The sequence below is a fragment of the Ischnura elegans genome, chromosome 2 (genome assembly GCF_921293095.1).
Source record: "Ischnura elegans chromosome 2, ioIscEleg1.1, whole genome shotgun sequence".
Taxonomy (NCBI): domain Eukaryota; kingdom Metazoa; phylum Arthropoda; class Insecta; order Odonata; family Coenagrionidae; genus Ischnura; species Ischnura elegans.
The window spans coordinates 61,397,960-61,414,214 of record NC_060247.1 but is presented as its reverse complement, the minus strand read 5'-3'; the positions used below and the strand labels follow the sequence as shown (position 1 = coordinate 61,414,214).

The 16,255-nt window shown below is 37.9% G+C and overlaps 1 protein-coding gene across 1 annotated transcript; it reads left to right on the top strand.

Annotated features, from left to right (window-relative positions):
• Positions 1–12,328: 12,328 nt before the first annotated feature.
• On the top strand, positions 12,329–14,400 carry LOC124174081 (larval cuticle protein F1-like). Its single transcript, XM_046553216.1, has 2 exons — positions 12,329–12,587; positions 13,894–14,400. Exons 1-2 carry the CDS (start codon positions 12,576–12,578, stop codon positions 14,221–14,223), a joined length of 342 nt encoding a protein of 113 aa, XP_046409172.1. The 5' UTR covers positions 12,329–12,575; the 3' UTR covers positions 14,224–14,400.
• Positions 14,401–16,255: the final 1,855 nt, after the last annotated feature.

Genomic DNA, 16,255 nt, shown 5'->3' with positions numbered 1-16,255 from the left:
ATAGTAAATTTCGGTTTTTTCCTTTCATCTAGTTAATAAAAACCTCATAATCTGAAAAATCTGGGCTCTTTTTTTTTTCATACAATAGGGTGGTTTCCTATTATTTTTTCATTGCCTAAATCGAAAGATTAATGCTACTGGAGTTCATATTTCACGCTTTTAGATGTTTAAATGGCGATATCTATTTTTCGTGATTAGATGAAAAGTGAAAATACTCAAGAGCGCGAAAACGCGACGTCTAAGTATGAATGCAGGGAAAAGCCCGTGTGACGTCTGGCTGCCACTGTGTGAGGCCACCTGGGTGCCGGGCTACCCTGCTAGCTGGTAGCGCTTGGCTTAAATAATGATTATTAATACCTTATCAAACGAAGGAAACTTTCCTACCATAGGCAATTTTAATAGGTGATAATTAAGAGATGTTTCCCTTAGCTCTGTGCCTCATGCATGCATTGGTAATTTCAGACGATGTAAAACTCCTATCCTCTCGTGTAGAAACTAGGTTCCTGTGACGTCACGTGGAGTGGATTCGCATGGGCGCCGATCTGGCCTTTTTCAAATGAGGTTAAAATTGACCATTGCTATTCGTTTAAACTGGGATTTCTAAAACCAAATGATTGGTATATTATGAATACACTAATGGTGGGTAACGAATCGCTATTAATGCCTTTCGTTTTCTTTGATGACGGAAACTACCCTATTTAGTGTAATTTAGCGATTCTCGGACAAAATACTAAGAGACTTTTTTCCTAAATCATTGCAACTTTTTTGACGAACTTTTCGGAAAATTTAAGGATATTTGTCCGCCATCTACGAATAACTGTACAAAAGGCTTTATGACATGGGAGACTGCAACGCCGAGAAAATACCTAATACATACATGCAAAAATTTAAGTGTCACAGCTCACTACACACCATTTAAAACTATCAGTGGGTGATAGAGGAAAGACGCAATACAAAGATACAATCAGTCGCTCTAGGAATAGGACTTGGAATCTGATTATCCTTTCGCAAATAGCTCGAGAAATAGGCTAATCTCAAAACGGAAAAATACGGGTCACGATTGACGGGAAAATAAAATTGGTAAGGTTGTCTATTGTTTGGAAAAGAAAAAAAAATTAGCAAAACTAAGGCTGAGGCACACGAAACGCAATCCATCAATTGAACAAAAATGGTAGTATAAATATGGATTCATCGCACTTCCCCATCGTACTTTTTATTGGTGGTGAAACTAATTTTACTGCGCAGAGGCATCCTCACTTACAACATACAAATCATTTGTAGCATTATAAGTATTTAAATATGCATCTTCACCGTAGATGATGTCTTCATGACGCCGAATATAAGCGCTTGCAGGTGGACTTGTGAAACTGATGAAACAATGTAATGCATGGCTATTTGTAAAAAGAACTGTGGAAGAGTAGAGTTTATCCATATAAGATACTTCCATGAAGTCACCCCAGCTATGGCCAAACATTTTTAAGAAAGAATTTCTAAATTTCTCCGAGGATGAAATCCTTATAAAAAACGTGGTATTTCTAATAGCAATAAAGTGAATATTTATCATTGTTAGCTAATTTTACCATGGAAAAATATTGCTACGTTTTCAAAACAGACGAAAAAGAGGTGGAAATGATTTGCATGAGTTCAATTAGGAAATGAAAAATAATTACATATTTACATTTATGTAACCACAAATTACCTCCATCATACATTTATTTATTTCTTCCCTGAAGCAAATGTTTCCAAGCCCAATAATGAGACTTTCCAGTGCACATGCAGTGAAGCTTTATCACTTCCTTGAAATATTTAAAATCTTACGAATCTTAAATTCTTTGGTAGTCGCAGCAAGTATCAAGTATAAAGTTCCAGGGCTTATATTCCAACTATTCTCATGTTTTTTTTAATAAACGTAAAAGTACAACCCTTTTCAGGTGTATAAAAACGGGACAAAAGAGGCGCCTTCAAAAAGGAAAAAATCACTTTCCCTGCTGCAGGCGCGAAAAGGTTCCCGCCCTAGGTGGGAAGGCAAGCAATTCATCACTCGTATCCGTACAACCCTGTGGTAAATAAGAATCCATGGCTACATACGACGGTAATCACGAAAGTAACCGTCGTTTGTGAGTAGCGCGAGAAGTAGCGGGGGTAGCGTCGTCATATGGACATCGACGAGCGCAGCAGATCAGTACGCTTCTGTGCTATGCGGAGCATTGTACTTTCACGCGTTTTCCAGTGATAGCCCACAAACATGAATATCATAATAGAAAATCTCCCCATGTGTGAAGTGCGTGGTGTTTTTCGATTTCTTTGGGCAAAAAAGCAATCGGCAGCCGAATTTTGTGCAGTTTATGGCCAAAACATTATGAGTGAAAGTGTAGTCCGTCATATAGTGAAGATTTATTAAAGATTACTGACAGTGACAGGTTGGCTCCATTCACAGGCAGCAGATTTTTATGAAGAGGGGATTGCAAAGACTGTTATGAGATACGAATAGTGCTTGAATCGATTTGGCGACTATGTGGAAAAATAAAGTTTTAGTTTTAAGATGCATATAATAAAATTGTTCTAACTTCACTGATTTAATTTTTATTCCTAAACGGTGGTTACTTTCTGGATTGCCATAATTGGCAAGACCAAAGCAAGATCATGAGAATCTGTCACAAGCCAAATCATACTTGCATATTTTAGGCCTCATATAATTATTACATTCAGTTTTATGGGTAAGTGCCTCTATGAGTACTAGTTCACCTTCTGTAGGTACGTTTGAATATCTGTAGGAGCATTTGGCTCAGACCTACACTGTCACCTTTCATTGAAGCAACTTAGTCCATCTGTAGATACTTAAGAGGACGCATCACTCCCGCTGGTCTTTTTTGTGATGTGTTATTCGTTTAAAACTCATGTTATCATCTCTCAATTTTCTGGGTACCTATTTAAAGTATACTCTTTTGAACATTTTCCTGGATCTATGATTTTCAAATTTTGATTCAGTATTTTCATAGCCAAATATATCAATTTAGATAAAGATAAATATTAGCAAAGGTTTACTCTATACACCCTAAATATTTCAAGATGATAACACAAGGTTTAAGCGAATCCTTCGTCCTGAAAAACAATTAACAACCGATTGCAAGGGGTTGATGCGTCCTATTAAGGGCTCCGGGCAACGCTGTCTGTCAACTATGATAAAAACTACTAATGGTAATTTCCGCACTTACATTCAAAAATCAACTACCGACCATCGTTTCAACGTATTATGTCATATTCAAGGTGGATATCCTTGAAAAAGACATAATATGTTGAAACCATAGTTGATACTCGAGTTTTTGAATTAAAGAGTGGAAATAACAATTTGTAGTTTTTATCAGGGATATATCGAACTTGCACTTAGTCAAGCCTGAAACTATTTTATACGTTGTCTTTCAACACCCGTTCCCCATCTTTAAACACGCTGATGATATTTATTGGACTGCTGCCAACCAAATCCCCCCTTTGAGTATGCTACTGGAAAGCATACTAACGTCCACACCGGGTTTCTCTCCTCAATAACTACTTGCCTCCCCACTCCTCCATGGTGAAAATGGTTGTTGTTGTCATCTTTCGAATGACCTACCAACCGACAGACATCCTTGCGAGAGGGAGCAACTTGACTTTCCCGGGAAGACTTTTCCCTTATCGTGGATTTTTACGAGATTGGCTGAGGCCCAGAAATATATGACTCAAGGCGACTGAGACACCACGGCGCGGCGGCGGCAAAGGGAGCCCATGGTCTCACGCGGTTCGCCCCATCGCCTTGCGTCTCCTCCGTTGACACTATTCACGTCCTGGGTGTAGTTCGCGTCACACCCTTGTGAGCCTTGAGTAATTCCCTGAACGTCCCTCCGACCATCGCACAACATTTTCGCAACGTTCTAGAGAGGTTGAGGGGCTTCTCACAATGGGGAGACGAGGGGAGGAGAGTTATATTTTTCCGTATGTATTCAATGAGAACCAACCAAATGCATATTTATTATTCACGGAGGGGGTAGTACTCGAGTATCTTAGGGGGGAAGGGGTGCCAGCCTCGCCCCAGAGCAAATGATATCTTATAGAATATATTTATGCCAGTAGCGAGTATGGATACGTATTGTATTTGGGAGAAGTGAGCAATGAACAGCGCCAAGATTTCGGGGATTTGGTCTGGAATGGGAAAAATACAGGAGTATTTGAAATACAAAATACCATTATAAATTGACTTGGATATTTGAAAAACAAACTACAAAATATTATTTTAAAATCCTTTCAAATACAAAATACAGTTGTATAGGAAATAAGAGATCTTAAAAAAATAACCTGCCTTGGATCGTTATGGATAGATGCAAACATAAAGAAAACGTTTGTAACAGAAACGAAATAATCTCTAAAGCATAATGTTACAGAATTGTTATCAGAGCTACTTCAAAAGTATTTCCAAAATGTATTTTTTTTTGTGGGAAAATACCAAAAATCTGATTTTGAAATATAAAATATAATATACCTTCAGTTCGTGTATTTGAAATACCAAATACAAATACAAATGTACTTCAAATAAGTTTTTTAAATAATCGTATTTGAAGTACTTCCCGGATACGGTTACTAGTAGATTAGTAATTTTAAAGAGTGAACCCTTGAATAACTTTTATTTTAAGTAAAAAATTCCTCCCGCCATTGTATCAGATAAACTCTGCATATACTCTGAACTCTGCCTATCCCCCCGCTGATGATCTATTAAAATAATTAAGATTAAGCTACTTGTAGAATGCTTACTTCATTTCCATCATTAAAAGAACAGCGGTCCGGGCCCCATTGCGGTCACTCCTTGCATAAGCCTCAGCTTTGTTTGATTCCAAGAGATAATTATTCATTGGCAAAACGGGGTTTCAAGTACTAGGTTGTCATCATCAAGGTGATATGAGTTATTGTATATTTGAGGTGGTGAATGAACAAGGAGGTTGGGATAACAAATAATTGAAGGGAGGGGGAAAAAAGTGCGAAAGGTGATTTCGGGAATGATGACGAGTGGGTTGAGCGTTGAGGTAATCTGAGTAAGTAGAAGGATAGAGACACGATACACTCAGAAGGAGCGGTGGCAAATCATGGAGGGGAAGGACGGTGGCCGCCCCCCGTAATTTAGGGCAAAATAAAAAAGGTGGTAATCTTTTCAATTTGAAATGAAAGTTTTTATTTCACCAGTTTCACACACAATTTTCTGAAATTCTTGATGATTAATAAAGGATGTTTTACAATGGGTGCGAAATCGCGCAGATTAGAACTGCTATAATTTCTAAAATGGCGAGGAATTATCCGAATGCACGAATGAAATTAGAACAGGGGCTATTTTGCCATCCCACGTCCACGCATTCTCGCATGCATTTTAGAAATTCACCGTTTTATACGACGCAATTTTGACTGTCTTCGTGCACGCGTCAGATTTTACAATTACGTGCCCTATGTATAATGGCCTTAAAAGTCACTCGCCTATGAATTTCGGCCCTCCGAAGCATTATCGTTGCGAGGTGTTGCATACCACCAAGGCGTCACGGAAAGAAATTATTCCCCGCAAAATTCAACCTTCATGCGCCCCACAGGAGGAAAGAGTGGGAATGAGGCAGACATTCATTTAAGAAGAAATATTACAACCACCCAACTGGACTTACTTAGTATATTTTGGTGAAATATTTTCTTTATTAAACTTAAGCACGTTAATCACAACTTCAAACGCTGAGAGAACTATTAACCATTTATTTAAATATTTCGTCATTAATGATATATTGTTCCATGAAAAAAGCCGAGAAATTTTCTAAATTCATTTTAGATTTCCAAGTTTTAACGCCTGGAATGACATCGCGGCGATCGAATTCTGCAATAAGCTCAAAAACGCATAGAAAAACGGCATCGAATATGGTTTTAATCTGTTTCCAACTCTCTTCGAATGCCATTCACTCGACGGAATGATTCACTGAGTGACTCCGTCGAACCTATGATGAGCAGTGTTCCGTGACGAATGTCGAAATATCGGTAAAGAGGAAAGTGACAACGGTTAAGACGGACAGCCCAACCCTTGCCTCGGGTTTGGCATTTCTCGCTGGATTACGCTGATTGACGAAGCCAATGCAATCGTTTCGAAAGGAGAGACCACATATTCACCGACGTTATCCTGGTTTTACTCACTGGAGACAGTATAACGTGGCGTGCACGACAACAAGGCGATTATTCACTTAGCATTCATAATGTGGCTGAAAAAAATCAACCCTTATCTTTACGAATATCGTAACTGAATTTGAATTTTAAATTATGAAGTTAACCGGAAGGGATTAAGTTCAGGAGATAGGACCGAGAAACGATTTACATGTAATTTTACGCGAAATTTAACAAAATATGCTCCTCTTTTTATACTTCGTCGATTGTCGGCCACCAAAAAGGCTATCTGTGCTATGTTTTGCGGAAATAGCAGTCGAAAATCTGAATTATTTTACAGGGTCTTGCGGAGATATTTGTCTAAGCATACAAAAAATTTGAACAACGCTAGAATGTATGTGTCGTATTAAGATACACTGAAAAATTTTTGCTATGCTTTTATAGTTATCAGAAAAATAAATTTCAAACTCTTCTTCGGACTACCCTTCCAGTTATTAACAAATGAATGCTGTAATTGATATGAAAGTTCGTAAGGTGGCACGTAATGGCACTGCAACCCGGCACGGAGTTAATTCCCACTGGTGTCGTATTGTGCAACCACAGCAAAAATATTGGCGACAAACTAAGTACAAAGTACATTATCGCTTATCGCCCGGAAATTCTATTTAATTGAATGCTATCTAGTCACTCGTGAAAACAAAGCAGAAAATTTTTCGGGATCTCATCATAAATAAAATTTTATTTGAGACAAGTGTGTTCCTCAAAAAATGATTAAATACAAAATTCAGTACGTAGGTGACCACTTTCATTGTACTCCATTTGGTTGCTTAGCTTCCTGAGATTGAAATGAAGTTGTTAACAAAATTACGTAAGGGCCTGGATGTTCAGCCATTCTCCCCAAGCAACTCCTAAATATACTCCTCCTCATTCAGTAATAAACTTAGATACAGAAGATTCAACGTCTGCTTTGAAATCTGTCACAAGAGGCCACCGATCAGAATGATTAGAAGTGGCTGCATAAGGAGGAGATCATTTTCTACATTACAGACATGAGAAGGAAAGGATTTAGATGAAAAGAGGCCCTAGGAAATTTCATTTATGAGTCCCTTTCACCTTCCATTTTCAAGTTAGCACATTGCATGAGAGATAATAAAATGTCTATCGTAACAGGCTCAACTTTGTGGAGGTTCATTCTAATAAATAAAAGCGAACAAACTATGTATATATCCACCAATTTATTTTTGTGGTACTACTAGTTTCGACGCAGCGGCGTCATCATCAGGTACCTAATGATGACGCCGCTGCGTCGAAACTAGTAGTACCACAAAAATAAATTGGTGGATTTATACATAGTTTGTTCGCTTTTATTTATTATAATAAAATGTATCATTACTGTGATATATAAGTGTTTATAAGTTACAAGAAATATGTTGTGATTGGTTCTACCCTTTATAAAAAAATGTGGATCAGTGTTTTAATGTTCACTGTTTTAAGAATAGTGTCATTTTAATTCTGATGACAATTAGAATGTAGGCCTCTTGATATTGAGGCCCAAGGCTGAAGCCTAGTTACATTATAGGGAAATGAGACCCTGGACATGATTATCGAACTTCATTTTAAAAGTTTAATTTCATTCATTAATGTCATCGACAGGGGTATAAATGAAGCAATACTGGTTGCAGGTCACGCAAGGGTGGATATTCCTTTTATTTTAGAAACGTTGTTAAGGCCCTCTTTAGAACGTAGATTTTCCAGGTTTGAAGAGATCGAATCCCGATCGATATTTCCAAGCATATAGTGAAAGTCAAAGCCGGAGTGGCCGCTAAAGGATTAGCCGTTTATAGGAAAGTCTGGCCGTAATCAATTATCGACTAGCAATTCAGTTCATTTCAATGGTACTTGGCCAATAGTTAAAACATAAGAGAAAATTTCGCCTATTTCTAAATACTAATGAAAGCTCATTTCGGTTAAGGTTATTTCTTTAATAATGATTAATTACAGATTCATAAATAAGTCATTATTATAAATATAACAACATATTTTCGTGTGTTTATGACATGTAATTCTCATAATCCCAATGAAAGAGATGGATTTTATACGGTTTTTACGGGAAATACGTTCAGTATTAGGAAAATAATACCACCAATTGAGATGTCTGCCGAACAGATGTGGTCACTCGGGCAGGTTACAATGTAATTTTCAAAACTAGACATAGGATAACACTTTATGTAGATGTGATTCGCTGCACCAGTCTAAAGATTGCAATACACCTGGGATAAAGGAGAATCGTTAACGAGAAAGAGAAAAGCACCTGCATTGGCAACTGCATTCGGAACGAATTCTTCGAAATCAAGCGAATTTAGTATTCCAAATGGGTTTCGAACCATGCTCACCGTTTCGGCATAGGAAAAGAAAATTCCACAATGTTCGACACATACTATTGAACTAGTGCAAACGAAAGGTGAAATTGGAGCATCGGATCGAGGAGCATCGGTGCCAAATCTAGTTGCGACGCGGAAAAACAAATGCCGTTCGGCAACCGTTGCGAAGATGAGTGAGAGTAAGGGGTTGTTTAATTACCAGATCACGAATGACTCCGTCTCGAATCCAGGGCTTGCTTTCCTCACGCACAGCTGTACGTCGAGTCTATGGCAGGAGAGGGGTGTCGCATTGCTTTCCAATCATAATGAAGTTACCGGAAGATATGCATATCATCAATAGAAATGAGATCGTAGTTTTTGCAGAGAATGAATAAAAGACCAAGGACGATGACAAATTAAATGAAATCAACGGTTAGCTAGATACCTCAATCGTAAGAATCCGTAAACTTCGGTTATAATGCTCCGCAACATGTTATTTAGATATTGTAAAGCCGTTCCTAATTTCGAATATACAGTCAAAAATATGCGATTTAATATATGGAAATGTAATTTTACAAATATATCAGCGCCCTTTTCTCAAGATAATTACTCTGAGAAAATTCAACAACTATTAATCAAATATTGATTCACTTTCTGTAGATGAGATATGCCTCCAGCAAAAGATTGTAATACCCCTATTCTAAAGGCGAAGATAAACAGAAAACTACAAAGGTGGGTTTGGAAGATATCTCCTAACATGATTACTGTAAACTCAAGCAAAATTATTGATAGCAAAAACGATTTTTCGAGTAAACCTTTGCCGTTAATGTTTCAACAATGAATGCCAAATTATTCAATACTAAAAATATAGGAAAATATAAATAGGTTATGCGTACTAAAACAAAACAAAAAAATGAAAAATTAAGATGAGGGGCAGAGACGAAATTATTACATCTAGAGCAGGTTAATATCTAATAAAATAAAACTTCTTAGATGGCACGGGTTTAGGCAAATAGGTACAAAGCGAAGAGCTTCATTTTATTACAGCCATTTAAAATCATGCGCATTCTTGAATTGAAAGTAATTACAGATAACATATAGAAAACACATTTGTTATTATCGAGTGTGCAGAATCACTCACCTACGTCGGTTTATGAAATAAAATTTCAAATGAGAAGTACACGAATGTCCATTATTTTACCTATATCAACTACGTAGACGTCAGCTCACGCATGTTTGAAAGCGTTCATCTTGCATAATAACCTGAAGGAAATTATTTATCAATTCTAAAAAATAAGAAAATCTAAAGGAAAATTATTCATGACGAATAATTGTTCATACGTAGAACTCTTTTCAGTAAATACCTGCACAGTGAATGTCGAGTGATTAAAAACCGTAAAATAAACACTACACATTCATCTCAAAGACAAACGTGGAGTAAAATTTTAAAATAGAAAAATTATTTTAAAAATTTAAAAAATATTAAAAAAGTAAACATGCATACTTGGCTACATACAGATGGCTATGAAGGAAGTGGTGGAGTACAATAGTAAAACTGACCCCTGACTTTAAAGCCTATACAGTGAATGGGATATATCAGCTCAGCCATCTTCCTGCACCATTTTGATCCGATTGTAACCGATGTATTTAAATGACGATTTCTTTCACCAAAACCTCTTGATTTTTAGGCTTTAGTTAGATGGCAGTTTAGAAATGTTCAGTTATATATGATCTCAATATTTGATCAAGCAGAAAGTTCAGAAATCCTGCATGTCACACATTAATTAATCCAAAAACATGCGGCCGTATCGTAGTCACCCGTCACGGACGCTACTACTCTATTATCATTAGCCTCACCATTGATGTTCATTATGTGGTCCAACTTATTTCAAACTTTTTAATGTGGCCCATGCCATGTCACTTTAAATCACGAGGATATTGTAAGTATTTTATCTCTTTCACTAATTGCACTACATGGTTGCCTCTCTTTAGGACATTCCGCAAAGACACGCGATGAATGTGACGGCTAGCTTCTTTCTATCGTTCATGACGCAAAAAGTGCTTACAAAGGTAAATGAAAAGAAAAAAATTGCATTGAGACAGCATTTTTAGCTGTAGCGCTTCATTCATTCACATCTAATTTCATGTTTGTATCCGATAAAAGTGTGGCAAATAACGCATTAGGAAATGTTACTTGATATATATAACACAGTCGTATTATTTTTTCCGATGCAAATTAGACACATTTTCATTTTATTATAAAAAATTGTATCAGTGCTATGCATATTTTTTTTCAATGCCAAATTTTCTTCCTATCGCTACGTCTAACCGTAACGCATTTCAGAAAACTTCCACACTCATTAGAAAAAAATCGGAATACTTAGTATACTTATTTACTTACAGCTCACAATATTTACATACAGCTCACAGTATCTATCTTTGGATTTTCAATGTACTGAAATGCAAGTAAAGGCTACAAATAGCAAAGTTGCGTGGCATCCAAAACTTTTAGAGCGAAGTCAATGATTTATTTGCTATGATGCATAGAGAAATATGAATTTGAACAGCAATCGGATGATTTGAAAAATGAAAAACTGAAGGATGATGCATCGAATACTTTTCAGATAAAAAATTTTCAATGAAGTATATCGCACACTTATTATTAATGGCGTTCAATAGTTTTACACATGAATAAATGACTGAAGAAATATTTTTCTGAAAATAATTTAAAATATTTAAGTACATAGATGAGGATGCAAAACGAATATTTCAATCAGTTTGATAGAAGAAATAAAGGATAAAGTTTACGACAGATTTTTCGCTCTCGAAGGAATGCACTGCAAAGTGAGCAATCAGCTGAGCAATTGGAGCAACTTCGACAATAAGTTTTACAATACAAAACAACAATATATGAAGAGCCTACCTGAACTGTCAAAAAGATCAGATATCGAAGATTCCCTTACTTTTAATAATTCACAAAGTTGCACCTTAAATAAAGTGAATGTCTAGGTATCTATCACCTACTTACATTGGAAAATATATAGGTACAAAATCACTAGTCAATGCCATAGATTGACTCAAGAAAACAGAGTTATATGTTATCCATAAAAAGCAACGCCAATGAAGTGCCCTAGAGTCCTACCGCATAGAGTGCAGTACCTTATACATCGAATCTACTGGCTACAACGAGGACAAAAGACAAAATTTTATCCATAGAATTCTCTTGGGTGTTAAGTGCAAAAAAGAGATTGCAATACAAAGCACTGGCTAAATATCACCGAGTATCTTGATAACATGAAAAATTAGCCCATATTCGTATTATTTAACTAAGGAATCATATTTTAATTCAACTGGCGGCAGTTCGTGGGAGTGTTTTACCAGCATAATCACGGGCAAACTTTGTAAATTTCAAATTATTTGTCTAAACTGATCTAGGTCTCAGCAACTGTGAGCCAATATCATGGTAGGTATACAAGTAATTTTGATAATGACTTAGCCGCCGGAAACAACGTCGATTTAATTTAACTATTAGGAGAATATGCTAGGATATTACGCGATAATATCAGAAATATTGTCTCCTTCGGACATCCACTGATGTGGTCCGATCGATACTCACCACTGGCGATGTCCCGCGCGGACGAAAGGGAAACCAAATGACAGGCCGGCCGAGAAGGCCTCTGCCGCTGGGTGGAGGGGCCTTCGACGGTTGAATGGCGTAAGCCGAGGAGCGTGCCTGGAAGTCTGCCCGAAGTCGAGCTGCGCGTGCCGCCTCTTGTGAATTCTACCCGCGAAATATCGGAAGCGCCTTCTGGTGCACTGGCCTCCTCGCCCATCTTCAACTAAACGGGGAAGGATTACGACAAGTGAGGTAATCTATTCATCGCATTCTGTGAGGTGTTGAAGGGGTTAACGTCTTCCTTTGCCAGGACCCCTCTTCCTCTCATCGGGCGGGTATATAAGGGCCGAGTTCTGTGGACAGAGACATCGTTCACTCGAACAAGCTCAACAGCACATCTTACCTGCTCTCTCAAGCCGTTGTTTCCAACAACCCAAACCGCAGACATGAAGGTCCTGGTGAGTATTGGTCCATCTTGGCTCCACCTTAATCGGATAGTCCCAATTATACTTGAATTGTCCCCGAGGCTACAAAATACGCTACCATATTAGCTAATTTTTCTGGAGTTTTGGCCAGAGCAGATGCATAACTTTTCTAAATTTAACTTTATCAGAAGTATTGGTATATTTGTCTATGAATAGCGAATACAGCCTTTTAAGTCTTGGGTATAGACAGAATATCTAAAGTTTTGCAAATTCAAAATGTTATGATTCTATTTCATATACTACACAGCCATCTGTATCTAATGGGCTTAACTAATGGAAAAATGAGAGGATACACAGGTCATTGAGTTGTTTTCTGTAACCTGTAACAAAAGAAATTTTTTAGCCAGCACACGTGTAAGCGATTGCAGAAAAATAACGTCACCAAAAATATTCCTATAACGATATACCAAATTACTAACATTTTCTTCCATTAAAATTCAATAATCGATATTTTCTAAAAATTTAGCAGCGATATCAGTGCCAATGAAAAGTAACAGTTAGTTCAGTAGATGAATAGATATAGATATAATTTTCTCCCAGATAATTTTCTAAACATTTTAACTCAATTAACATCAGCAATCTCTCAAGTGGGAGGGACAAGGTACATTTTGATTTAAAAGTCGGGGTTATTATATGTTTAGAAGATTTTTTTGTGACATTGCAGTTTTTCACTGAGAGATACTGTATTTTACGACCACTTGCTAAAGCTTATTCAGATTCAAGTTGACCTGGTGTTGTAGCAGAGCTGCCTAAATCAGTCTTCACACGCTATTTTCTGTACGAGAGCTCAAGCTTTTTCATTTACCTAGTTATTTACTGTAGAGCTGCTCCATCTTCATCGCCAATAATCGCTAGTACATTAACCCTTTCTAAACCATAGCTGCTTCAGGGAGAAATTAAATTTCAAGACTTCTCATTTTCAAACAGTGACAATTTTCTACTCAATCATAATTATTGCGGCAGATACATATTTCACCATTAAAATTTACAGCACAAAGGAACGCGTAGTTTAAATCTTTCCTGAATAGAGCAGAAAATGTATACATTTTTGATGTTGCTTGGAATCAACATTGGGTAATAATAGGTTAATGCACTGTACGCGCTTCATCATTGGTTCTCCGAATTAAAATATACTTGTTCACCTTGCTCACCTTCTTCCGATGAAAGGACTCTTAATTCATCCCTCGAATGAGTGCACAGAGGGCATTTTTATTTTGTCAACCCTCTGCTATCGACCACGTGCTACTAATCAACAATCTCCTCTCTCCCTCCACCGCAGGTTCTCGTCCTCGCCGTTGTGGCTCTCGTCGCCGCTGAAGCCCCACGTGACAAGCGTGGAGCCCTCTTGGCCTACAGCGCACCTGTAGCTGCCGCCTACACCGCACCTGTAGCTGCCGCCTACACCGCTCCCGTAGCTGCCGCTTACAGCGCACCTGTAGCTGCCGCCTACACCGCACCTGTAGCCGCCGCCTACACCGCACCTGTAGCTGCTGCTTACACCTCACCCCTGGCTGCCTACACCGCACCAGTGGCTGCCGCTTACACTGCACCAGTAGCCGCGCCATTCGCAGCCTACACCTCCCCCTACGCCGCATACCGCTATTTCTAAAAGGTTGACGCCGACGATTCTCAGTTGGATCTAGAGAACCCTCAGACTCGACTAACCCGACCGTCCATGAGCATGCCTCTGGAGTGCGAAGTCCGCATGTAGGCAATGCTTGTGTGTATACCAGCTATGTATATTGAGAACGGGATGTTGCAATAAACAATCGATGATATACAGTAACTCTTGGTAAATCTCATTTCTTCCTTCGCCATATTTTTCCATTCCTGAATTGCCGAATGTATTCCATGTGACCTTAAAGTACTGAGCTGTGATATATCTACAAAAATTTAATCCACCCTCGACGTATACTATTATACGTAGATGTGTTTCAAGGGCCCTTAGTCTCTCTAAAAATAAGGCTTTAAATCGATTGGAGGTAAATAAAAGTTTAAAGGAATATAAAATATCAATTTCATAATTATCAAAGAAAAATTTAACAAGGTTTCAGCAGAATTGTATTGAATGGTAATAAACTACTCATTAGAACTTGAAATAGTTTTTACAATTTTCTAACGCCGCGAATTTTTCGGGAAGGCTCATTTATAGCGCCCGATTATGAAACAACAAGCAAGTAACAACCTTTCCACGAATTTAATACAACAAATTGCTACTCTTAGCCTACGACAGTTGTAAGTGGTCAATAAATAAATATTATAATACATTTACTTGAAATACTGTTCAAGTTCAATTTCCATCCACCACAGCACCGTTTTCTTTGCCCAGTTTTTTGCTATATGTGTTCCTATCAGTGATTAATTTCTAAAATTTAGGTACCAGATTGCATACCCACACATTTTACACACACATGATTTTCAAATATAAGCCGCCGCCCCCTTCCCCCTTAAAGAGAGAGAGAATGCCTCGGCCCGCACCTGTTTCCTGGCAATCACATCACACTGTGTGTTGCTTGAGTTCACCCATTGTTGGTGCCGGAGCAGCGCCGAATTTTAGCACCAATTTTTCTCGAGAGGTGTGGGAACGACGTTCCGGTTGAAATTAAGCACTGGTTCCTATTCCTATTCGTTTCTTTTCTCTTCTAAGAATTTATATTGTATGATTATGGTGACGGCATTCTGTGAATGAATCAAGTAGAATACATACCGAATATGCGTCGAAGACCGAAGTATGATAGCATCCCATCTTGTCCTCCGGAAAATTCTGGCGGATAGAATCGGTAGGAACACACTGACAAGGCAATCGGATCTGCAGATTATATTCGGTTCAGGAATATAATTCAAATTGGGTAGTAACCAGGATCATAACTAGGGGGAGGCAATCCATGGTCAAGGGGGGGGGCAAGCAATGGGATTTATGATATTATTTCCTTGAAAAAATAGTTTTACTTTAGTCACATATCTTATACTAATACATATCATTTTTCGTGGGTTTAAAGAAAATTTGTTGAATACTTTCGTTTCATTCAGTACTGATTTTGCTTAAAGACTTTTGCGATCTTTGCTTTTAGGGCAGGTGTCGGCAACCTGCGGCTCGCGAGCCACATGCGGCCCTTTGGATATGAAACTGCGGCTCTTTAGTTCCATACGCAAATATTACTTATTAAAAAAAACATTGAAAAATGATTTTGAATCGACTAACGAGGATTGGGCACCATTTCTCTCTCTCAGCCCATTGTACTCGCTTTTCACTACATCTCTCCCCCGTGGCACGCGTTGTCACTGTCGTCAGTATGGTAGAAGCAAGCTCTCGAATGACGCCGTTGCCTCTATAAGCTAATTAACTATTTTTGCAGAAGATATTCAGAGCGGTAAATTGCTTCATTTTCAATTTCTAAAGCAATATCGCGGTAAAACCAGTGCAACTGTTGACACGATTTACTTCAGCACAGTTATAAATAAAATTAAAGATGAATTTGCTGACAGATTTCAGCAATTTAAAACCAACAAAACCACTCCAGCATTCATAGTAAATCCTCTCAACTCAAATAGTGACGAAATCCACATTGAGCCATTTGGAGTCGATACTGGATCTTTAGAAATGCAATTGATCGATTTAAAAAGTAAAGCTTTGTGGAGTG